Consider the following 24,877-nt stretch of genomic DNA (forward strand, 5'->3'; position numbering starts at 1 on the left):
AGGGAGGGGGCTGTCTGGGAAAGACGACTTAAGCTCAGTCTAGTTCACGCCTGTGCTGCTTCATCTGCAAAACATTCACAGGGCAAGCCAGGCCCCAGGCACAGCAGCTCCCATTGTGCATCTAGACAGACTCTTTTCATGCCCACACAGCACAAGAACTGGGGTGAGAGCAAAACAGGCAGGGGAAGCATCTTAAGTGGCCAAATCCATCTATGGTGCATGCACGCAGAATTCAGTGCAGTCCCACCGGTGAATCTGGCCCGTGATGCCTGCCAAGACGAATACAAGACGCCCACACAGGCTTGTTTTTCTAACTGTTCTATTTCCCTCCGAAGTGGTTTCTTTCTCTGTCTCTTCCTGGAAGGGGCGCGCCAGCCAGTGCCTTGACATCTCCCCTCCTGCCTGTGTGAAATAGCTTTGCTTAATTGGCCACTCATTTCCTTTGTAATGTGGCAAAATCCACTTCCAGGCTCAGGGCTGTCCAAGCTGTGACTCACATGATGGGGAAGGAAAGCAAGAGTGAAGCAGGCCAATTAAAGGAGACGCTCCTTCAGACAGGCAGGACACTACCCTGTCTCTGCCCTAGACGGTATCCAGGTCTCCGTTTCTAGCTGAGCCGACGTTTTCAGAAATAAAGGGTTTTGGGGAAAAATAGATCATAAAACTGTTCTGGGAGAAAACCACTGCAGAATCCTAATACAGAATGCTGCGGCAGCTCTGCAATGGCCTGGGTTACAGAGAAATCTGCCAGTCTGTCCGTTCTTAGCACTTTTCAGCCATTGATCACAAATAAGGTGAGTGTCATTATCCCCATTTACTGGTGGGGAAACAGAGGCACAGAGACTTGTCCTAGATTACACAGTGAGTCAGACAGTGGTTGGAATAGAGACGAGGTCTCCTGATTCCCATCCCAGTCCTATTCTCTCTCCATTGGACCATTCTGCCTGCCTGTCTTATCAATCATCTGTCATGTATGTCTGTACCAGAGATGGGCTGGCTACAGACCTGACTTGTACACACCAGAGGTGGTCATCATCAGAACCTTTACTGCTCTGCCGGGTCCGGCTGAGGTGAGCACACATAAGATTTTTTACACGTGTCACCTGGTGGCTGACCAGTGTCACCCAGTTTAGCATTCCATCACATCTCCCACTTTACGTTCTACAATCATACCCTTTACAGTATTTCACTGTCAGGCTGTTGTCGAAGTTCAGTATGCATCGGTTCGTTAAGTGTCTCTGAATCGTCCCCGTTTTCTAATTACACATCCTGAACCCGTAACAACTGGGTCATCTGGCTGTCCAGGAATTGCAATGACTGGCTCTGATCGGTTTGGAATCCATCAGGCGTCGGCGTCTTGTTCGGCGTCCGCTGTCTGTTGAATTTGCTCTGTTGATTGTTCTCTCTGAGGAACAAACTGTAGATGTCAACGGTTTCTGGTGAACTCTCCACTGTCAGTCGCTTATCACATACCTTCTGAATTCTTTGTCTTTATGACAGCTAGAGTTCTCCATCCTTTTTCTCCATGGACATGGTCACCAGGTTCTAGACCTGGCTGTTCTCTGACTGAGTGATGTCTATTATATGTGTCCATAAGCTCTTTTAAGCCTCTTTACCTGATTGGGGGGCTACTCTTGTCATATCTGGTCATTATGGACATAGGTTATTTTCCAAAGTCGGAACAGTAGTTCTGAGTTGTCTTCCCACCAGGAGTTGTGCTGAACTGTATCCAGTAGCTGCTATTAATCTTGCTCTGTAACTCAGAAGAGCAAGGAATGGGTCTTCCTGCTGTAGGATTTTCCTGGCTGTCTGTAGAGCTCTCAGCCTCTCCATTTGCTTGTGGGTAATGTGGGCTGCTAGTAATATGATCAAAATCATATTTCATTCAGAGTGATTTAAATTCTTCTGCAGTGAATTATGGTCCATTGCCCATCACTATTTGTTCTGGAATATCAAAGCGAGCAACAATGCACTTCGGTTTCTTGGTAACACAGCCACTCGTCATATCTTTCAGGTACATTACTCCTATATGCCTGGAAAAACAGTCCACAGTGACCAGGTAATGATGTCCTCTGAATGTGCATATATCTGCAGCTAGTCTCTTCCAAGGTCTCTCTGGTAGAGGTGTTTGTACACTATATGGTTCAGCATTGTCTTGCAGGTTGATTTGTAGTGGATCTCCCGTCAAAAGTCCAATATAATCAAAACCTCTGTTGAATTCTTCCTGCTTTCTCACTATGCCCATCATGGCTGCCATTCTGCGGCTGAGAAGGCTGCTGGTCTGTGGTTCTTTGGTCGTATACACTCTGAATGCACAGCTTTGGTCTCTGTAAGTTGTTTCAGTGGTGAACTGGCCCATGCAGTTCAGAAAACCTGCAGGGCTAGTCAGAGCGGAGTCAGGTGACTTCAGCCCTGGGCGGGGTTGAACATGATTGTAAGCCCCTTCTGAGAGGACTGTGATGTCAGCTCCTGAGTCAGTTTATGGCAATAGACTTGCCATACATATTCAGTTTCATTCCCCAGGCAGGCTGTTTGGCATCACAAGGGATAGATCATAGAAACAACAGCTCTTGATTGTCTGGCATATGTGTCAACTCCCTGACTGCTTTGGTGCAGCAAAAAGCTGCAAAATGTCCATATTTCGTGCATGTATCACACCATGCGTCTCCGGCTGGACATGCGTCATCTCTTGGGATAAGACTTTTTCCACACCTTGTGCATGTGGGATGGAATTTGTCCCTTTTAGCCCAGGAGTTCTTTCTCCTTGCCTCTGGGGTCTCATGGTAAGTACTTTTAACACTCATGCTGCATTTGCTAACAGCTTCTAGGCTAGTTTCTTGGTTTTCAGGCTAGTTTCTTGGTTTTCAAGTTTGGCAAGTTGCTCTTGGTTTTGCTGTCTCACCAGCACAGGCTGCTTTCATGTTTTGCATTCCCCAAATCACAGTTTTCAGCCAATGTATGCAGAGCTCCTATAAAACACTCAACATTTCCCCCTGGTTCTTGAATTGTCTGGTGGAAACATGCTCTTTCATAAACCACATTTCTCCGAGGTATAAACTATGCAACTTTCCAGTCATCTTTGTGATTGTCTTCAGTAAAGTCAAAGGATTTAAAGATATGCTCTGCCTTCTTCCCCATAGTATGTAAATTAAAGAAGATACCTGTATATCTCCAGTTTCTTTGTAGAGTTGGTTTGCAATTCAGAATCTTGCAAAACGCTGCTTCCAGTCTGTCCACTGGGAAGGTTTGTCAAAGCTCAAGTTCCCAGGGGCATTGAAGAGCAGCATGTTGATGAGATCCTGCAACCTTTGTCGCTGTTCCTTCTGTCTGCAGCCTTTGTGTCCTTTTGTGTCTGTCCTTAATTTACTCCGGACACCATGTCATGTACTTCTGTACCAGAGATGGACTGGTCACCGAGCTTATTTATACACACTAGATGGATTCGTCAGAAGATCCTTTAATACTCTGCCAGGCAGGGCCGTCCTTGGGGGGTGCGGGACCCGGGCGGAAGTGACGTCACTTCCAGAACCGACCACGGCGGGGGCGGGTAGGGGAGGCTGGGGGAGGCGGTGCCACCTCAAAAAGCTAGGTGTGACCCTGCCCACACTCCGCGCCCCCCCCCCCGGCCCCACTTCAGCGGTGCCACTGGACTCCAGGGGGCTGGGGCCACACCACCCACCTTCCTGTTTTCCTTGGAGTTTTCCTTAAAGCGCCAGCTCCTGGAGTCAGCTGACTATGTGAGACTTTCAGGCTTCATTAAAAAAAAGTAAGTTTCTAGCCCTCATGAACATAAGAACATAAGAACGGTCGTACTGGGTCAGACCAAAGGTCCATCTAGTCCAGTATCCTGTCTGCCGACAGTGGCCAATGCCAGGTGCCCCAGAGGGAATGAACAGACCAGGGAATCACCAAGTGATCCATCCCCTGTCGCCCATTCCCAGCTTCTGGCAAACAGAGGTTAGGGACACCATCCCTGCCCATCCTGGCTAATAGCCATTGATGGACCTATCCCCCAGGAACTGATCTAGTTCTTTTTTGAAGAACTAGATAAATGGTCGCAGAGGAAAGCTGGAGAACGTGACCCATGCGTGTCCTAAAGGCTCAGAAACCCAAAAGCAAATGGAAAGAACCCCACGTTTATGTTTTTTAAAAAACCCTCATGATTTCTGAGTCCTCCCTCACGAGTTTTGAACCTGTGGGGCTGGCAGCACTGGGTCTGTGGTGATACTGTGGGACGTTGACAGCGAGCATCCAGGCAGCTCTGGGAAAGGGCCTCTGGCACCGGAGCTCGGTGGATCCTGGAACAGCTGGCTGAGGGGGAGGCAGTTGCAATAACAAACTTTTGTCCAGGGATTAGGCAGGGGATGGACAAAGCGCTACAAAAACAAACGGGGGTGGGGGGAGGGGTAACACTGCTCCGCTGGCCAGGGAAGCCTTTTGGGGGGTCCGTGGCTTGCTGCGTTCCCCATTCACTTGCGAGCTGGTTAGCAGCGAGAGCCCCTTCGCCACGGCTGCAGCATGATCGTTCAGTGTCCAAGATCCAAGGGCCTCTGGTGCAGTGGGGTTCCCAGCTCCCTTCTCCAGGAGCTGCCTGGATGAGCCATTGGTCCCGCTGAATTGGGCTGCAGCAGGCTGCTGGGCTGGTGCTAAAGGCAACGGGTGATGTGCAGCGATGCAGAGCGGGGCCTCTCCCTGTGTGTCGGGGGGCGGGGGGGAGCCGAACACCTGAGCAGCTGTGGCCCTGCCTAGGGCAGCTCCCTCCCCAGCAGCCGTTTCTCCATGGACTGGTTTGTTTCCGTCTCTCCTGTCATCCTCTCCTGCTTGGGGTGAAGTCAGCCGCAGCTTCCCCCGAGTCTCGTTACGGGAGGAAATGAGGGCGAATTCCCTGCAGAGTTAGCCTGGTGTTGTGCCTACCCCCCGTCTCTTGTCCCCTGAGCCTCGTGGTGCTCTCAGCCTGGCTGGGGCTGGAGTTCGAGCCCAGACTCTGCTTTCACTCAGGCTGGTTTGCAGTGAGGACACGGGTGAAAGCTCTCGGGCGCTGACACTGCCGTCCCACAATTCCCCCCAGGTGCCCAGGACAGACACAATTCACTGGGAAAGAATCCTAAAGCGGCTCAGCTTATCGCTGTGCCAAGAAGCATGGGGCACGGCCCCCGGAGTTCTAGAGACGTACCCAGGGGCAGACTGACATACGCAGTGTCCACCGCTGCCCACGGGGGAGAGGAGAAACCCCAGACCTCCATGGCTGGGTGTGGATCCCAGAGGTATTGGCTCTGCAGAATGGCCCGACCCAGGAGTGCTGGGGTCGCCAGCCGCTCGGCAGGGCCGCTGCGAGGAGCGCAGGTGCACTGGGGAAGGGGCTGCACAAAACCTCGAGTGGGGATCGAGAGTCGTTACAGGTTTGCAGGCTGGGACAAGGGGTTCGAACCAGCGGCAGCCCAGGGCAGGAGGCAGCAATGCGGTCAGCGGTGAAGCCAGGAGCAGTAGGCAGGTGTCCCCCGTAGCCTGTCCAGCCACTCCAGTGCCAGAGCCAGGCTCTGGGCTGAGGGAGCCCTGGCATGGGCCGCTGGCATTGCCCGACTGGCCGTGAGTCTGCAGGTAAGACTGGGGTGAAGAGATGAGCGTACGCAGGAGGGAGCGACAGCAAAGCATGGTTCCCTTTCATACAGGCCACTACCAGCTTGGGCCATCTCCCCCCGGTTCCCTGGGTCCCCAAGGCTGGCGTGGAAAGGAGGGACACTCAGGATAGCGGGGCCAGATGAGCGCCAGCTGGAGACAGGCAGAGCGTCCCAGGAGCATCCAGAGTTTGCCTCAGGGAGGGCATGGGGTGAGGGTCTCTGTGAGGGTCTCTCTGTTTCTCCCTCACTTTTATCTCCCCCTCCCCCCTTCTCTGTCTGGCTTTGCCCAAGCAGCTGTTGAGAGCCTGTATGTGGCTTTTCTCTCTGCGTCCCTCGCAGGCACAGAGCCGCCATTCAGGGCCAACGGGGCGGCTGGAGCCCTCCCGTCCCGCCAGAGGCTCCCTGAGGTCGTCGTTCCTTCCCAGTTCTGAGTCGTTATTGTCTCCTGAGTGGAGCCTGGATCACTCACTGAGCGGAAGGGAGTGTGTTGGGGAGGGGGCTGAGCGGATGGGAGCGTGTGTGTACGGGGCAGGGGGTGCAGCGCACGGGTAATAGAGTATTTTTCGGGGCATGAGATCACCACCGTGGTGTGTCTAGAATACGTGATTCGCTGCCGTGTGGTTGACCAGGGGGCTCAGACGTCGCAGGCCAAGGGCTGGGGGTGAGCTGTGGTAGGGGTGGATGTGAACTCAACCCTAGAGCTAAGTTCCAGTCCTGAGGCTACAGCTTGTGCCTTTCTCTGTGTTGCACCCAAAGTGTGACACTCCTGAGCCCAGCCTTCCTGCGAGTGGGGAAGGCTTGACTCTGGATCCGGAGTCAGATCTGAGCTCTATGACTCAGGGCTGTAGCCAACTGCATGATCCTTACCTTGTGCACTCTTCTGGGGTAGGCTGCAGCCTCGGTTCCTGCCCTGCGTGCGTGTCGGAGCCCTGCCACATCAGGGTCACAGGCTGTAAAGCCAGAAGGGGCAGTTCTGATTGTAAAAAGAGCAGGAGCCCTTGTGGCACCTTAGAGACTAACACATTTATTTCAGCATGAGCTTTCGTGGGCTACAGCTCACTTCATCGAATGCATAGACTGGAACATCTAGTGAGGAGATAGATCTACATACAGAGAACATGAAAAGGTGGGAGTTCCCCTACCAACTCTAAGAGGCTAATTAATTAAGATGAGCTATTGTCAGGAGAAAAAAACTTTTGTAGTGATAATCAAGATGGTCTATTTAAGACAGTTTGACAAGAAGGTGTGAGGATACTTAACATGGGGAAATAGATTCAATGTGTATAATGGCCCAACCATTCCCAGTCTCTGCTTAAGCCTGATTGTGACACTGTATGGAATATGTGGGACACTTTATAATATTATTGATACCAATATTATAAAATTGCAAGGAATCGGACCCGATCTGCTGTGTGAGATATCTGTGAAAATGTTATAAATTGCCAAGTCTGCCTAGCTTGTTGATATGTTTGTATCACCTGTGTATTGTGAGTTATAGATGTGTAGGGTATGTCTGTATTTCCAAACTTGTGCTGTGTTTCTGGGTGACACCCGCAGACAGATTGGCATCCTGCTTGATGGCCCATCAAGGGCCATCAGCTGTACAAGGAACCCATTGAAAGGAGCAGGGGGGGGGGCAGGTTACACCTTCTGAGTCAGCAAGCCATGTAGGGGCATGCCGGTGGACAGAACTAATGCCATGTGCTGTGCAGCTTGTGTTTGGGACACAGAAGGTACCAGCCACACGGCAAAAGGAATATAAAGGGCAGCTGCATCGTCTCCATTTTGTCTTCATTCCTGCTTGCTACCTCTGGAGTAACTTCTCTATAAACTGAGCTCTGAGCAAAGGACTGAATGACCCACCCATGCTGTGGGTGTGTCCGGAGGGACTTTCAAGCCAGCAAGCTCGCCAGCACTGCTGAGAACCTGACCTATGGACTCCGAGTCTCTGTGGGCTTGGCTACACTTACAAATTTGCAGCGCTGCAGCAAGGTGTGAAAACACACCCTCTCCAGCGCTGCAAATTGCGGCGCTGCAAAGCGCCAGTGTGGTCAAAGCCCCAGCGCTGGGAGCGCGGCTCCCAGCGCTGTCCGTTATTCCCCACAGGGAGGTGGAGTATGGACAGCGCTGGGAGAGCTTTCTCCCAGCGCTGGCGCTTTGACTACACTTAGCGCTTCAAAGCGCTGCCGCGGGAGCGCTGCTGCAGCAGCGCTTTGAAGTGTAAGTGTAGCCAAAGCCTAAGTGTATGTGACCGCTTTACCATTTCACAGCTCGCGTCTTGTGCTTTTTTCTGTATAATAAACCTTTAGTTTTAGACGCTAAAGGATTGGCCGGCAGTGTGTTATTTTGGGTAAGATCCAACCTAATACTGACCTGGCAATGTGACTGGCCCTTTGGGGTTCAGAAGAACATTTTGCCGAGTGAGCAGAGTTTTGAAATAACTGCTCACCTTACTGCACCTAGGTGCTGATTGGGAGCCAGAGAACAGGACTGCAGTAAAGGGGGCTGGGTGATTTCTTTCTGTTTTAGCTTCTTGATAACCAGTGTTGGGGAGCAGGAGCACAGTTTGTGACTGGTTGGGGAGTTTAATTTCAGTATTTACCCATCAGCCTTGGGAGCACCTGCTCTCCCTTTTGCAGCCTGCCCCGACCTTGGCATTTCCAGTGGGGGCTACTCCAGCCCCTGGGGTCACAGTGAAATCTAGTCTGACCTCCTGCAGCGTCCAGGCTCTTGACGAGCGCCTGACGGACTGCACCTGACTGCATTCCGATTAGGTGCCCCTCAGCCACGAAATCGTCTCTTATGGGCCCAAAGCCATTCCTGTGGTTAATGGGCCCAGGAGTGTGCATCCTTAACTCCTGCCAGAAGCCAGAAACTCTGCCACTGACTTACCGCGTGGCCTCAGCCAAGTCACGTTGCCTGGCTGTCTGTTTCCTCTTCTGTGAAATGAGGATGATGACACACGCTGGCCTGCCTTGCTCAGGCGCAGGGAGGATTAATTGGCTGATGTGTGGCAGATGCCCCCTAACCCGGCCCTGAGAGGATGCCTTCTCCCTCGAGGTGCCAGACACACGCAGGGGCACTGCAGCCTGGCAGAGCTCCCCAGAGGATGAGCCCAGCATTCTGGGACTATCCCTGCACTTTGTGTAAGAGCTGCAAACCCTGTCCTGCCTGCAGTGCGTGCTTTGTCCCAGCTGCTCTATTTATTGTATCCCCAAGTGGTTCCTGGTCTCTTGGAGTTCTGATGACCTGGCCAGCTGTTCTCATCTGACTCTGTAACATCATCCCAACCCAGGGACGTCCCCACCAGCTTCCAGGAACAGGCTGAACCCTGGTCATGCTCAGGAGACAGACTGATCCTGCAGCTGGGAAAACAATAGCAGAAAAGGACCCCCCGTCCCGTCCTGCTAAGCCTGTGTATTTTTAGACACCACTGGGATGGAGCTCAGTGGTTGTACAGGCAGCGACAGCTGATGTGATGCTGGGGCTGGTAAAAATCAAACTTGGAAACAGCAGAGAGAGAGAAAGCAAGAGCAATGCCCCCACAAGTTCCCAGTCCTGGGTGGGTTGTGAGGGAGCCCAGGCTTCAGTCTGCATCACCCCTCACTGCTGACTTGTCTGGCTTGTCCTGAGTTACCAGCCCTCAGACCAGGCCATGGCCCAGGTTACTGAGAAAGCTACTTTCGATCACACAGTTACCAGAGTCCCCAAGGTCTGGGCTGCGTCATCCCAGGGACTTCAGTGCCCAGTCAGCAGCTGGCTGCGTCCCCCAGGGCAAAGAGGCCGGGTGTTCCAGGAAAGCTCTTTGTACTATTTTGGGAGGGAGCGGGAAGAAGGTTGAACCCCAGAAAGTGAATTGACCCAGGCTGGACTATCGCCCTGAGCCTGGAGAATGAGCAAATAAAACACAGAGAGCGATTCCCGCGCAGACAGACCAGGCAAATGCTCATCCCCCAGCCTGTGCAGACTGCAGCGCCGCACCAGCAGTGTGATTGCACCTTGAGCATCATGGCTGATACAGACCCACAGGGTTAGAAGGGACCCCAAGGGTCATCTCGTCTGACCCCGGCGAGATGCAGGAGTTGGTGTGTCTGACCCATCCCAGACAGACGGCTCCAGCCTCCTTTTGAAAACCTCCCGGGAAGGATTTTCCACGACCTCCCCAGGCATCTGTCCCATTGTCCAACTGTTCTTACAGCTGGGAAGTTTTTCCTAAAATTTAATCTCAATCTGCTGTGCTGCAGTTTGATCCCGTCGCCTCTTGTCCTGCCCTCGGTGGCCAGAGAGAACCGCTTTTCTCCAGCTTTTCTATGGCAGCCTTTCAAGGATCTGAAGAGCACTATCATATCCCCCCTTAATCTCCTTTTTCCAAACTAAACATGCCCAGTTCCTTTAGCCTTTGCTCCTATGGCTGCATTCCATCCCTTTGATCATCTTTGTCGCTCTCCTCTGAATCCTTTCCAGTTTCTCTACATCCTTTCTATACATTGGGGTCCAAAACTGGACACAGTTCTCCAGCTGGGCCTAACCAGTGCGGAGTAGAGTGGCACTATTGCCTCCTGTGAGTTGCATGCTACCTTCAGTTAATGCAAGCTGAAATTGCATTTGCTTTTTTGCAACAGCCTCGCATTGCTGACTCATACTGAGGGTGTGATCCACCACAACTCCCAGATCCTTCTCAGCCGTGCTGCTGCCCGGCCAGTTACCCCCCATTCTGTTTGTGCGCTTGGTTTTTCTTCCCTAAGTGGAGCACCTGATACTTCTCTTTGCTGAATGTCATTTTGCTGTCTACAGCCCAGTTCTTCAATTTATCAAGATTCCTCTGAATTTTAGCTTTCTCTTCCAAAGTATTGGCAACCCCCCCTAGCTTTCCGTCATCTGCAGACTTGCTCAGTGTGCTCGTTATACCTACCTCCAGGTCATTAATAAAGAGGTTAAACAACGCTGGACCCAGAACAGATCCCCGGAGAACCCCATCTGAGACCTCCCTCCCGTCCCACATGAGCAGTAACCCAGACTGTGTGAATCAAGACGCGGGCACGGCCCCTGGGACAGGAGAGCTGTGGGAGGCTGCAGAGAACCAGTCATGAACTACAGCTGCAAATCTAGACAGCTGTGGCCTGGCATAGGAGAACAACCTGTTCCCCTTCCCACCCCCTGGAATCCCGGCTGCTCTCGGGCTGCACAGCAGGCCCTGTGTTCAGCAGCTAGAGAGCGGCAGCTGAGCAAACCCAAGGTCCAGTTAAAGAGCATGGACTGGCTTGTGTGTGGCCCTTGGGCACAACCCCACCTCTGGCAGGTCAGCCTGTGCTGCCTGCAAGCGAGCACAGGAATTCCCATTAGGCTGCTGGGCCCGGCAAAGCCAAAGCTGACTTCGAAGCACCACTGCAGGAGTCTCCGTGCTCGTGACCTGCATGCAGCTTTATGAATGATTGGGGTGGCAGTGGGGAGAGACCTGGCTTTCACCACCCATCTGGAGTGGGCCCAGGATATGGTCCCTGGGAGAGGACAGGCTGGTCTGACATCCCTGTGGCCAGCTGGGCTCTGCGCCTGGTCAGCTCAGTACGGTTTGAATGGCAGCTGCTGCAGGGCAAGGGTTTGAACGAGTGCTGCTTAGCAGCGTCTCTGCAGCTGACAGGGCACCAGCCAGGGAAGCAGCTGAATGTTCTCTCTGCCCCGATTGCTGCATAACCCCATGACCCTTCCCCACAGCTCCTCTTGTGCTGCTGCATCCGCCTGGGTGTGGATTACAGCAGCAAGGAACCAAAAGAAGGGCTGGTCTAGCCAGAGGCCGGGCAAGGCAACAGGATCCCGCTGCACCAGGCTGGCCGCGTTAGTAACGCACAGGTCTGCCCAGCAGGAAATGGAGGCACTTTGTTCGCCCGTCGGTGCCAGACGGACCCAGGAACCCCAGCAGGGGAAAGGTCTGAAAAAATCCTGTGGCGAAAGCGTGGAAGTGCTGAGTGGTGTGTGCTTTCAGCTGCCTGGACTCCTGGGCTTAGTCCCAGGCCTGTTCTCTGGGGGAGCCTGGGCCTCAGTTTCCCTGCATATAGCTCAGGGGACAGTGATACTCACCTTCCTCCCAAGGGTCGGAAGCTTAATTCATTCGCGTTAGTAAAGGGCTTGGCATTATCGCAGTGCCCGTGTCTGAGCATGCTGGGGCCAGGCACCGGACGGCTTCCCTGCAGCACAGCCAGGTGCTCACGAAGAATACGGGAAGTGGAAGCCCATTGAGGCTGGGCTGCTCTCTGCAGGTCTCGGACCCACTAGGCCATTTTCCACGGGTGGCACAAGGCCTGTCGCGTTGTGCTGCTGTGGCGTTGTGTAGGCGGGGGAGGGAGACGGGAGTTGTTCAGAAGGACCTTGCTGTGTTCCCGCGTTTGCGCAGGGTTATCATGCTAGCAGTGAACGGACACACTAGGCAGGTTACAATCTGCTCTGGGCTGGGGCAGCCGCTGCCAGGATAAGCAGAGCCTGAAGACATAGTGGTGCATGGGAGAGATCGCCATCTGCTCGTGAAACCGTACCCAGGCCTTTTACCCCGGGGATTGTTAGCAAAACTATGTTTTTCTTGCACAAGTCAGTGTCTCCTCTAGCACTTAGAGCTGTGTAAGGACCACAGTCTTCTGCCTTAGGTGCTAGTGATGTCACCAGCTGTTGTGTGACAAACACAGGGATGTGGAAAGGTTTTCAGTTCACCTTTAAAAAGCTCTCGAGTGCCGGTGGAAAATTGTCAATTTACACTTCCTCTATTTCTCTCCCCACCTTTCTGCACGAAGCAGGATCTCTGGTTCCTACGTGCTCCACTTCGCATATTTATTATATTGTTACCAAACTGAACTCAAACATCTGCAGTGTTACAAAACAAGGCCTGCAGTGGCTTTTTGGTGAATTGCTCAATCTATAGCAAACTGTGGGGTCGGACTGAGAACTTACACCATGCACCAGCGCTCTGGCACCTCCTGGGATGGGGCAGTGTGTTATAGGAGTCATGGCCTTCGGCTCTGAATTAACAGGCCTTGTCCACCTGACCTACAAGAGAGAGACACCCCCCCCCCTTCCCATGGTGACTTGTTTGCGGGGGCTTTGGAGAGCTGCTTGTTAGACACGTCACGTGACACGTGTGGCTGATGAATGAAGTTTTATACTTTGAGAGGCTCTGGGGTTCTCCTCTGTGGGGATCCCAGTGGGGTTTGCCCCCCTTTGAAGCACATCATCCGCCTGCTGCTCTAAAAGGAAACGGTCAACAGCTGCCTTTTTGGGTGGGTCTTTCATTGTGTTTCCTGCTGTGTGTCTGCCAATTACAGCTGACCCCTAGGACTCCACAGTCAGAGGCAGCCGGGATAAAACTCAAGTCCTTCTGCTCCAAAAGTGCAGGTGTCTCTCACGGCCGCCAAAGGAGAATCCCCTCTCGCTGCAGCAGTATGAAGGCCAGTGGCAGAGCAGCTCTCACACTGTATCCAGCGTGCAGCAGTGATACCCACATTTGCACGTCTTACTGGAGGTGCAGTTGGCCAATTAGGCACCTAATTAGCTCTTTGCACCTTCAGTTACCACAACTGCACCCTCAAATGCAGTAATTCTGTATGCAAATTGTGCACGTTTGCACACACATTCCTTGGGCACTCAACTGCATGGGCCTTTTTCTCAAAAGGTAGGAAAAATAGACTCTGGCTGTGGGTTTCCAGCCTCCCTGGCACAAACCCTCAGAGTGCCAGACCCTGCAGGGAAGGCACCCTATTTCTTGGGGCAGCGCCACCAAAACATGCTAGTGAGCTGGAGAATGCCGCTTGTGCAATGTGTGTTTTGAGGGGCAATGGTAAATCAGCAGGCAGCTAGTCTCCAGCCTGCACACACAAAATACAGGCCCCTGCTCATCGAGAGCCACCAGCTTTTGCGCAATTGGTTTGTTGTATGTCTTCCTTTGTCAGCAGCCGTAAGCTCAGAGGAGCTCCATGGGATTGCTCCATGGGATTCACAGAATGGAGCAATGCACATGCAGCGGTGCCCTCAGATTTCCTGTGCTCTGCCTGGAGCTCATCACAAAAAGGGAACTGAACATTTCTGAAAAGATTTCTCCTTCCTTCGGGTGTGACTGTCAGTTCTGCGGAGGGGCAGGGCTGCTCAGGCCCCTGGAAATGAGCTTCTGCACAAAGCAAACCATGGCTACTTGTGAAATGGGCGGAGAATCTTCCTATTGGCTGGACTTCAGTGGCAGGACCAAAGCACTGTGGTTTGCAGAAGGAGAGGAGCTGCAGCCAGGGCATAATTTAGCGGGACAGGGGGCTGAGGCAACCCCCCAGCTCTGAGCACACCTCGGTGTCTGGGATCTTTGCAGCTTGGCTCTGCTGCTGGTTTCAAGGCTGCATGCCCCACCTTTCCCAGCGCGGCTGCTCTTGGGCAGCGCTGCAATTCAGCCGTCAGGACTGAGTAGGGGCAAAACAACTCTCATGCAGTCTAGCCCCCCACGTGCGGGGTAATAACAGCGTCCCATTCGTGTCACACCCCGTCTGAGCCCTCTCTGTTCCCAGGTGATCACCGGCCCTTGCTGCAGGTGGAGCGTCTGGGCTCTGTGGGGCATGAGAACTGTGCATCCCTTTTTCTTGTACACCATGCTGAGGTCACGGCCGGAGGCTGGTCCGAGGCACTTGGTGCCATTAAAGGGCCTGCAGCGTGTTACTAGTGACTAAAACGAAGGGTGAAGATGGACCTTAACTGCCTGGCTTCAGCACGACACTTCAGGCCTGGCGTCCCGGGCCCCGACCGGCTTCCTGCACAGAACGTGGCTGCCAGCTGCCTAGCCAGGGTGCAGAGCGGATAAAAGAGCGACAGACTTAATTCCCTGGCCTGGCCCATGCCATCTACCAGAGCTCACGCCGCGCTGATTGGACCACGTCTTACTGGCCACTGCTGGTTGGTGAGGCCATTGGCTAATGGAGCTGGGGCCAGGAGAAGCCTGCTGAGCACGTGGAAAGGAGGAGAGAAATAACTGGGAAAAGCTGCTCCCAGCCAGGGGACTTGACAAGATGTAAAATCCTCCTCGCAAGGGAGAAAATGCCCAGAGAAACCTCTAGTGAGAGCAGCCCCCAGCAGGTCCCATAAACTGCTCCATCCTGCTCCCTGCCCTCTGCCAGTGGAATGGGCAAGGTACAGTGCAAGAAAGCCAGCAGACCCAAGCCCCTGGCTGAATCCCGGGGCCTGCTCCAGGGGCCAGCAAGGAGCTGCTTCCAGTTGCCAGGGCAGTGAGGAGGCATTTGAGGTTGGCATGGTGCTGAATGCAAAGTCCTTGCCTCTCCTTTGCCCAGGAGCCACCCTGGTATCCATGGAGACCCTTCCAGCTGCATTCCTGTGGCTTGCAGGGCTGCTGGCAGCAGGTGTCTGTTAGTGGAGCCGGGCGTCACCCGCACTGCAAGAGACCAGCAGAAACTCTCCAAGTGAGCAGCGAGCGAGCCACGGGCCGGGGAGCTGAGAGCACAAGTGCCCCGAGCAGCCCTGTCCCCTGGGGTGTGCCACTGCCCTCTGCCTGGGGGTCTGCCCCAGCCCCCACCCCAGCCCCAGCCTCAGGAGGAGGAACCTGGAGCAGGACATGGCTGAGAATTGTGCAAGTGGGGACGGCCCCCAGAGGAATGTGAAAGCAACTTCCTGCTTCCTCGGCACCCGTTCTCAGTTCCCTCTTCCACCCTGCTATAAACACGCCGGTTACAGCAGCAGGATCGGAGGGGAGCATCGGCCAGCAGCCAGCTCAGCACGGACGGTTCCGCCGCCCTCCTGTAAGGATGGCAACGCATCGCCTGGCCCTGGCTGCCTCCGTGCTGGCCATCTGCACGGTGCTCAGCAGGGCCACTAACCCCGGCTTTGTGGCCAGAATCACTGTTAAAGGCCTGGACTACGGTAGGTGCCCAGTCCAATTTGTGTCTGTCTCACATCGAGCCGGGCGAGCTCCCCAAAATGCATTGTAAGGGGGGTATGATAGGAACCAGTCGGCCAGCGGGATGGACATGACATGAGAGTCCAGAAATGCGGGTGCTAGTCACGGCCGTGAGGATGGGTCCTGTGACCGTGTGGAGTAGCCTGTTCCCGTCTCTGGAATGGGCCATTTCATGGCAACGTCTCCCTGTGAAGGCAGGGCAGGAGCCCTACCAACCCCATTAGGGCACTCGGGACTTGCATCTCTCCGGGCGTGTTCTCTGTGGGGTGCGTGCAGGTTAAATGGGCAGAGTCCTCCCTGCGTCCTCTCTGCATGTGGCGGGAAGTGAGTGCACCCTGCAACCCCCCCAGGAGCTATCTGGAGAGTGGGAAGTGCCTTTCCCTCCCAGCTAGAGCCAACAGCTGCAGCCGTCTAAGGGCTGTGTACACTGCAAACACAGGTGTGATTGCAGCTCGCACTAGCTTTCATTTCAGTCACGTGACTAGAACTAGCACACGCCGGCACGGACCCTGGTGCAGGCTGTACAAGCCTGCCGGGAATCCTGGGTACGTGCTCATGTTGCTAACCCACGCCAGGGCCATGCTGCCGCACCTTCGCTGCTGTTTTTAGCCGCACTAGCTAAATTCAAGCTGGAGCAAGCGGCAGTGGACACACACCTGTAAGGGCCGTGCTGATCTCAGGAGAACCCTGGGCCCATCCTACCCGGCTCTGCTGTGCCTTGTGCAGTGCTCTGCACTGTCAAAGTGAGTGCAGTGTGTGAGCACTCAGATCTGGGGCCTCTTTGACACCAACAACGAGGAGCCCTTGTGACACCTTAGAGACTAACACATTTATTTGGGCTTTCATGGGCTAAAACCCACTTCATCGGATGCATGAAGTGAAAAATACAGGAGCAGGTATAAATACCTGAAAGGATGGGGGGTGCTTTACCCAGAGTGAGGTCAGTCTAATGAGATAAATCAACTAACAACAGGATACCAAGGGAGGAAAAAGAACTTTTGAAGTGGTAAGAGAGTGGCCCATTTCACCAACGGAACCAACCAGTGTAAACGACTGCCCGGGCTGCAGGGGCGTGAAGAATGAGGCTCACTAGCATCCGTTAGGAGCTGGAATGAATGCGCGTTTGGCATGCAGCCCTGCTTCCTGGGTTCCCTTGCCCTTGGCAGCAGTGCAGCCTGCCCTGTGCCAATTGTCCACCTTGCTGCAGCCTTCCCCCATGGGCCAGGGTTAATCAGATGTCACTTAGTGCAGCCGTAGCTCAGGCTGGAATGTTAGGGCTCTTTCTCACAATCTAAGGCTTCGCACTAATAATCGCACGTGGGATGGAAACCAGCTCCCTTCACTTATGGAATCAGCAGGTAAGTTACTAACTAGTTATTCCTTTTGACACTTTCCTTGTGTGATGGCAAATATGCCAGGGCTGTATCCGGCTCGCTCTCCAAGGGCCAGCCTGTGACGTCCCCTTTGTGGCCCTGCAGCTCGTCAGGAGGGCATCGCTGCGCTGCAGAAGGAATTAGCCAAGCTGAAGCTGCCGGACTTCTCGGGGTCCTTTAAAGTCAAGCTCTTAGGGAAGGTGCACTACACGTTCTACAGGTGAGACCTTGGGCTTCCGTGCGCAGCCGGCCCCCGCTCTGAGTGCCAGGTGTGGGCAGAGTCCTTCCCAGGGTGGGGCATGTCCCTGGGGGACCGTTCTTCTCACGCCGGAGAGCCGGGTGCAAGGGGCTCGAATAAGGTGGAGAGGGAATTGCGTGGTTCTGCCAAACCTGTTTATCCAAACCTCCCAGCCAGAGCCGAGTACAATGTGACCCGGAGCCCAGGCACCCAAGGTTGGGATAGTGTTTGTGCAAAATCGGCCCAATGGGTTTTGCCAAAAAGAAAACCTACCCCCAGCCCAGTTTGTCCCTGTCTGATTCCAGAGCTAGCCTCTCTCCAGGGAGCAGAGCTCCCGGCGCTGCTGGGTGACCTCTCCTTTCAGGAGACCACGACTAACCCCCCACTCCCACCCCCAGCCCGTCCGACACAAGCAGGTTCCTGTGCTGGCGAAAGCACTTTGTGGCTCTCTCCCAGGAGTGAGGAGAGACCGCGGGTGACTGTTCCCAGGAGGGGGCATAGCCCCGGGGCACAGCCCCTCCCCGTGCCGCAGGCCTGTCCTGGCGGGGTCACTCGTGAAGGAGTTTGTTCACCCCGACCTGCTCGGTCCTGGGCCCCGTGCGCCCAGCAGTGCTGGTGGGTGTGGGGACATGGAGGCCTATGCTCAGGGTGCGGCTGAGAGCCACCTGCCGCTTTTCCCGGGGAGGGTCTGGTTTCCTGCTGATAGAATTTCTCTCCCTTGCAGCCTGAACCTTCGCAGTTTCCAGTTGCCGAGTTCACAGATTGCCCCGATCCCCAACGTGGGCCTGAAAGTCTCCATCGCCAACGCCTTTGCCCAGCTGACGGGGAAGTGGAGGGTGAAGAAGAGATTTGTGTAAGCTCCGTCTGACCCCGCGTGTGTAACCCTTTGTGTCCCAAAACGGCCCCGTCTCGTCTATCTCCCCTCCCCCGCCCCCTTCACTCACACACGCGCACACACACACACACGCACACACTTGTTTTTCCTTGTCATTTCCTGTCCCACTAACTTGTTTCCCACATGTAGGGGGCTGATTCTCCTCTCATACTAGTTTTACACCAGGGCAGCCCCATTGACATCAGTGGGGTTACTCCTGATTTACACCAGCATAAGCGAGAGAAGGATCAGGCCCATCATCCACAGGGAGGCAGGCCCCAAAGCCCACCCATGGGTGGGGTTCACCCATAGGGCCTGTCTCCCTGGCGTGAGCACTCACAGGGATGATTGGAGGGCAGTACCCAAGCCCAGCTTTTCATTTCCTGAGGGCAGCATTCTCGCCGCGCTGGGCAGGGGGCTGGGTTCTTCTCTGGATCTCCTCCAGAGTCACTCCTACAGCCCTGGTAGGCTCTGGCCTCTGCACTTCAGCCCTTGGTGATCTGCCTAGTGGCTTGGTCGCGTGGCTCCTGGGGAAGAGCCACGGGAATGAGGGTGGAGGGAATTTCTTGCTGTGTTCTCCCCTTCTGCCTCTTTAGAAATGGCTCAAATGGCTAGTGGGTGACAGGGGGCAGCCCCAAGGCTGAGCTCTGAGCTGGTTAGTATGAAGCACTGGGGAATATACTGGAGGGCGCAATCCTGCAGTGACCCTCCATCCCGGGCATGGAACCAATGGCCTTGTAGGTTATTTCCCACTCCCTAAGGATGGATAAAGGAAAAAGGAAACGGCGGAGTGACTACGTATCCTGAATATTGCTCCAGCCTCAGGGATGTTCCTTGTGAATAATCAGTGCTCCAGGAATTAACATACAAGCCCTTTCCACCAGCATATGGCATGTGCAGCGGTATTAGCAGAGCCCCTGGCTGCAAACGCCATCTCTTCTCCTGCCTCCTTTTCCATTAGCAGGGACAGTGGGTCGTTTGACCTGAAGGTTGAGGGTCTCTCTATCTCTATTGGTCTGAAGCTGGGCAGCGACTCCTCTGGGAGACCCACCGTTACCACCTCGGAGTGTGGAACCCACATCTCCAATGTTCGGGTGCACATTTCGGGCAGGTTTGGGTATGTAACTTCCCTTAATTGTCGTGGCTTGGGGATCATGTTGATTAGCCATCTTCTACAAGGGCCTCCAGGGATATAGGTTACCTTCAGCCCATCTCTGCTGCGCCCACTGGTCTGTAAGCAGCACTGTTGGCCCTTCCCATTCGGCCTTCCTTCACAGAATGCTAACGAGGTAAACTGAATCCTAGAGTAATTGGCCAAAGGCCCAGTAGCTGCATAGAGAGGCTAATTAAGGAAAAGCTCCGCTACTGCCAGGAGATTGGTTGGTCAAAGACGAATTTAATAAATAAACATGCAGAACCAAATCATGAGCTAATGAATTATCTTGCACCAGGTCTGAATTTGGCCCACAGTGTTGTCCCTTTAGGAGACACATTTTCAGCTCATCTCTAAGTTTGGGAGCTCTCCTATCGGTTTGCAAATGCAGCCATCATATCGACACAAAGCAAAGCAGCCATGATTTGAATCCAGAACATCCTGGGCCAATATGCCCCGCGGTCACACGCTTCTCTAGTGTCGCCCCTTTCCAAGCAAATGCTCCTCCGATTTCCCCCCAGGGGCAGGAGCATGACGTTAGCGCTCTGTGTTTGTCTCCACAGCTGGCTGTACAATCTCTTTCACAAGAAGATTGAGTCCAGCTTCAGGAGGACAATGGAAGGCAAGGTACGATATGCTCGGAGCACAGACTACCAACTCCTTTTCGTGCCCCTCCTTCACTGTCCAGCTCTCCTGCGGCACTGACACGATTTCCAGATGGCCCATGTCCACCGGCGAGAGCTCGGGGGATGAGGGGCGTCTTGGGGAGAAGCGTGCGGTATGGAGGTCAGTGCTGCAAAGTATTGTGAAAAAACACATGAACGGCAGCCCCCTTGGCAGTGCACAGCTCTTCCGGAATTCTAAACTTGCCACATTTGCTAGTGCCTAATATCATTGGTCTCAATTAACATAGACTTTTCTTTTCACGTGGTCTGTTCATCAGATCGCATGCCTCAGCCAAGCTCGTATCAAACGAGAGAGCCCACTTAGAGCGAGGCTTTGACCGGCCTGTCACTCGTAGAGATTTTTAGGAGCTTTGGGGTAGAAATTCTCATCGCTGGATTTACAGACATTTACTGGCTTGTTTGAATGGGGCGCAGTAGCAAAAGCCTGGTACCTACAGCACGGTACAATAGCCTGCCCTCAGGAAACCTGCACCAAGACATGGAAACAAGCTGTTAGCAATAATTGCTACACGGCTAACTGGCACGACCTGCTCCATCTCTGGATGGGAACCTCAGTCAGGAAGGAGGCAGTTGGAGAACAGGGAAAAGTCCATTTATATAATAGATTTAAAATACGGGACTGACTGTATTGAGCTTCTTTTAGTGCCATCTAGTGGCTTTTTAAGGGCCATCTGGAAGCTGCTGGAGCAGATGGGTTGGTGTTAGAAGCAAAGCCCAGGCCTGTCAGAGACGTGCTTCCATTTAAGGCTTTCGTCTCCTGCCTCTCTGGAGGGGACTCCACTGGGGAACATTGGAAACCTGGTGAGAATCTCTCTCAGTAGCTCCCCTTCTGCTCCTCTTGCAGCACGTCAGGTGCCTGTCACCACAGGCAAGAAACTTCCCGTAGGCAGAGGCCTCCCCCCGTCCATAGCGACCGGTCAATCTGCTCATGCCTGTCCCGAGGAAGTCACTGAGCTGCTTTGTTTCCTTCGAACAGGGGGTGCATCCTGTCTCTCACCCTAACTCCCTGCACCCCCCAGCTCCCTGTCAGTCTCAGGGACCTTCCCACACCCTGCAGAGCTGACCTGGCCCTGCCCCTGCCCCTGCCTCTCTCCTCTTCCCATTCTCCGCTGGGCTGGCTCCCCCTTGACACACAAGCGTGTCTCTGTGCACTAGGAAGGTGTGTGAATGCACAAGGGCTGTTCTATGACTCAGCCCCCAACAAACCTTTCCCGTTTCCCCATCAGTCTCTGGCCAGGTTTTGGCGCTCCAGGGCCTATGGAGCTGTACCTATCTCACAGAACCGGAAGGGACCCTGAAAGCTCATCGAGTCCCACCCCCTGCCTTCACCAGCAGGACCAAGAGCGGGATGTGTCCTGTCTCTGCACAGCAGGGTGGAAGGAACATGCCTCCCCTTTCACACGCTGTACAGCAGAGAGCAGGGGAAAGAACTGAGCGTGAGCTGACCGCATGATGGATAACGGGGACCCGTGGACTAACCAGGCAGTTCCTGCCTCGTACCGCTCGCGGGAATTCCCCCCTTGGGCTCAGCTCTCTGTTTTCTGGTTTCCGTTCCCCTTTCCTCTGAAGCACCGGATAGTGCTCTTGGCCATGCTGCAGGCACTTTCTGGGTCCTTATGGGAAACGGGACTGGAGCTCTCCGGCAGGTGTTCCAGTGCATTGGCAGGGTTATCCCTGCAGTCCATTTCCTGCCATGCTGTGTACGCTGGTTCAGTGCCCCAGGAACCCTGGAGTGGCGTTTACACAGAGCACCTGGAGCCGGGGGAGGAGAGTCAATAGCATGCTGTCACCAGGGCTGGCTCCAGGGGTTTTGCCACCCCAAGCACCTGTTTGCTGGGCTGGTGCCTGGAGCCAGCCCCTGGCTGTCACTGAGAGCACAGAGCTCTGGGTTTTATCATCACACCCCATCGTGCTGTTTCTCTCCCCGTCCCCAGGCAAGGCTGAATTAGCCCTTTCTGGTTGCCTGGGTTGGCTAAAAACTTGGCTACCCAGCCTGGCTTACCCAAGAGCAGTAAGTTAAAGACACCTCCCCCTCCCCCCGCGCTCCCCCCCCCCACGTGCTGCCTGCATTTGGTGAACAGACAAACTTCCAGCCTACGTGATGGAGCTTTGGTCACAGAGATCATCCATAGCAGGTTGGATTCCATGTACATGTTCTCCCACATGTCCAGCCTAGAACATAGAACTGGGAATTGGGTCACCAGTGAGACCCTTTTCAAAGGAGCTCAGCTCAGCCACCAGGCTGTGCTTGGAGTTGTTTGCATGAGCAGATATTTGCACACACAGCACCCCCCCCCACACACACACATACACCTGATGCATGCATGTTGGGCCGTCAGCCAGACCGCTGCCTCATTTGCATGCACAAATGTCACTTGCATGTGCAAATGCAGGCTTTTGCATAAGTAACAAAATTGTGCAACATCACCGAAACTAAGAGGCGGTTTGAGGGTTCGCCCCTGTGTGTGTGACCCAGCCTCTCCAGACAGAGCTGCTGGCCAGTCACCAAGGTGTCACTTCTCTGTTTTCCTCAGGTCTGTGGAGTGGTGACCAGCTCAGTCACCACCAAGCTGCAGCCCTATCTCCAGACTGTGCCAGGTACAACATGGTGATGGCTTTGGATTTTTACAAGTATTTCCCCCAGGCCAGGCATATGCTATGAGACAGGTTTTCACCCACACTGAGGGCCATGGGGCACCACCTCACCCCAGAGGACTGTGTGAGCTCCCTGGTGGAGGCTGCCCCCCTCTGTGCCTAGTCAGCTGCTCTCCGGACGGGAGGGTGCAAAGCCCGGCCTCTCCCTGCAGCCTCTGGGGAGCATGGCTGGACCAGGACCAGGGCCCCCGGGGGTTGGAACTGCAGGCGTCCTTATCAGAAAGGACCTAGCTTGACTCTCCGGGCTGAGGGCTAGTTCCCAGAGCTGATAGCTACAGGAAAACCTTGTCTCTTTGTGCCGAACTGAGCTAAGGGAGAATAAACCTGGCTCCCTAACTCCCCATGCCACGGGGAACTCCTCCCTGGCTTGCTGCTCTGCGTGAGTCCCAGCTGGGGAGCGGGAACGCCTCGCACCCCCACCCCCCGTGATTTCCTCCGGCATCTCAGCCCATCTCATTTGTGTCTCTCCTGTTCTGTAGTCACAGCAAAGATAGACAAGGTGGCTGGGATTGATTACTCCCTGGTTGCACCTCCCGCGGCAACAGCCCAGTCTCTGGATGTGAATCTGAAGGTGAGAGGGGAATGGAGGGACACACACAACCCTGCGGGGATCAGTGAAGAATAGTTGTACGTTCCATTAACGTTTCTGCCTAGCGAGGGCCTGGAGCATCAACTACCAGGTGCCGGAGCATCCTAGGACCTAGGGGCTGGAAATCAGGACTCATTGATTCTGTTCCCAGAGCTGCCACTGACTCTCAGTGTGGAATTGTGGCCATCAGCAAGTCACTTAACCTCTCTGTGCCTCCAGTGACTTAGCTGCAGCTAAAAACGGGTGAAATGAGTAAAATGCAATCTGTCCCTCTCTGGTGTCATGTACGGGCACTTGAGCTCCTTCCCAGGACGAGCTCCAGGCCATTCCAAAGCATTAGCATTCTTTATATTGATCCAGTCCGGGTTATTTTTAACACACTCTGGTGCGAGTGCAGGGCGGGGAGAGCGGTGGGTAGACCCGGGTTTTATTCTCTTCCTCTGAATGCTTTGCTCCCGAGCTGGGTCAGTGAGAACAAGTGAATTCCAGCTGCCCTTGTTCTCCCCTCCCCCATGCGTCACTCTTCCTTTCCTTCCTCACTAGGGTGAATTTTTTTCCCTGGCCCATCGCTCTGCCATCCCCTTTCCTCCTCCTGCACTGGCCCTCCCGGCGGACCATGACCGCATGGTTTACTGCGGGGCCTCCAGTTACTTCTTCAACACAGCCGGCTTTGTGTACCACACGGCCGGGGCCCTGCTCTTCGAGATCACTGACGCCATGGTAAGGGGCTATGGGACTCAGGAGACCTGGGTTCCATTCCCATCTCCACCACAAGCTTCCTTGGGCGAGTTGCTGAATCTCTCTGGCCCATCTGTGAAATGGGGATCGTTGAATCGCCCTACTGCAGGGGGTGGGGGTGGGATGACTCCACTGATGACTGCATGGCGCTCAGACACTGTGGTGGTGAGGGCCATATGAGTACCGGGATGGGTAGGGGCAGGGGCGTCTGGGGGACGTGAGTGGGGGATGTTTTCTCTCGCATTGGGCACCACATGTGGAGTTTGCAGTGATCCCCTGACAGGGTAAAAGGCAAGATCTCACGTGGACCCGCCCTTAGAGTGGATACCCCCCTTGCTGCTGGGGTTGAGAGCTCTTCTCACCGCTCAGGGCGGGTCCCACGGACCCTGGGCGATGGCTCCTAGAGAAGGAGGTGGGGTGTTTAGTCACAATTCCTGGGCTAATGGCACCTCTGAGCCCATCCGCTTTCAGGCCTGGGGCTGCAACCTCCCTCAGGATGGACGCAGGCGATTCTCTCACTCTCAGACTGGGCCCTGTGCATCAGCTGTGGTCACCCAGCAGGTCTGAATTCCAGCATGATAGGCCCATCATGAACATGCCACTGCTCCCAGTAGGAGTTAGCTCGAACAGGAGATTCTAATAGCTCACCTCAGTTGTAGCATCACTTTCCCTGACTGACCAGGTCACATATCAGGTTCATACGGGGCCCGGCCTTACGCAGCAGTAGTCTTAGACTATTGCATAGCAGCCCCATGTCTGTTACACATGTAGTGCACCTTTGAAGACCTTGAGTTAGGTCATGAGATGGGAATATGCCCAGCCACACACACTGATGGCTCTAGTAGTCACTCAGCTCTGGCTGTAGGAGACAGGCCAGCTTGCGTGTATGGATTTCAGTCCTGGAGGAGCCCATCCATGGGGTATCTGTGGCCCCAGGCCCTTGCTGTCCTACAAAAGGGCACCTGGAGAAACCTTTCCCTGTTGGTGAAACCAGCTTCTAGTGAGGAAGGCGGAGGTGGGTTTGG

General features: G+C 54.3%; 1 protein-coding gene across 2 annotated transcripts in view; it reads left to right on the forward strand.

Moving 5' to 3' along the window:
• The window catches only part of BPI (bactericidal permeability increasing protein), a 127,084-nt gene that overhangs the window by 94,550 nt on the left and 7,657 nt on the right, over positions 1-24,877 (forward strand). Inside the window, exons 1-8 of one of the 2 annotated variants that reach the window (XM_044985752.1) lie at positions 14,998-15,509; positions 17,025-17,139; positions 17,882-18,010; positions 18,993-19,148; positions 19,748-19,811; positions 22,405-22,468; positions 23,005-23,096; positions 23,658-23,834. In XM_044985752.1, coding sequence (XP_044841687.1) covers positions 15,395-15,509; positions 17,025-17,139; positions 17,882-18,010; positions 18,993-19,148; positions 19,748-19,811; positions 22,405-22,468; positions 23,005-23,096; positions 23,658-23,834 — 912 coding nt within the window. In that variant the 5' untranslated portion in view covers positions 14,998-15,394. Of the gene's footprint in view, positions 1-14,997; positions 15,510-17,024; positions 18,011-18,992; positions 19,149-19,747; positions 19,812-22,404; positions 22,469-23,004; positions 23,097-23,657; positions 23,835-24,877 lie in introns of those variants that run through there. The other variant, XM_044985753.1, reaches the window with a different exon arrangement.

The sequence above is a fragment of the Mauremys mutica genome, chromosome 13 (genome assembly GCF_020497125.1).
Source record: "Mauremys mutica isolate MM-2020 ecotype Southern chromosome 13, ASM2049712v1, whole genome shotgun sequence".
Classification (NCBI taxonomy): Eukaryota; Metazoa; Chordata; order Testudines; family Geoemydidae; genus Mauremys; species Mauremys mutica.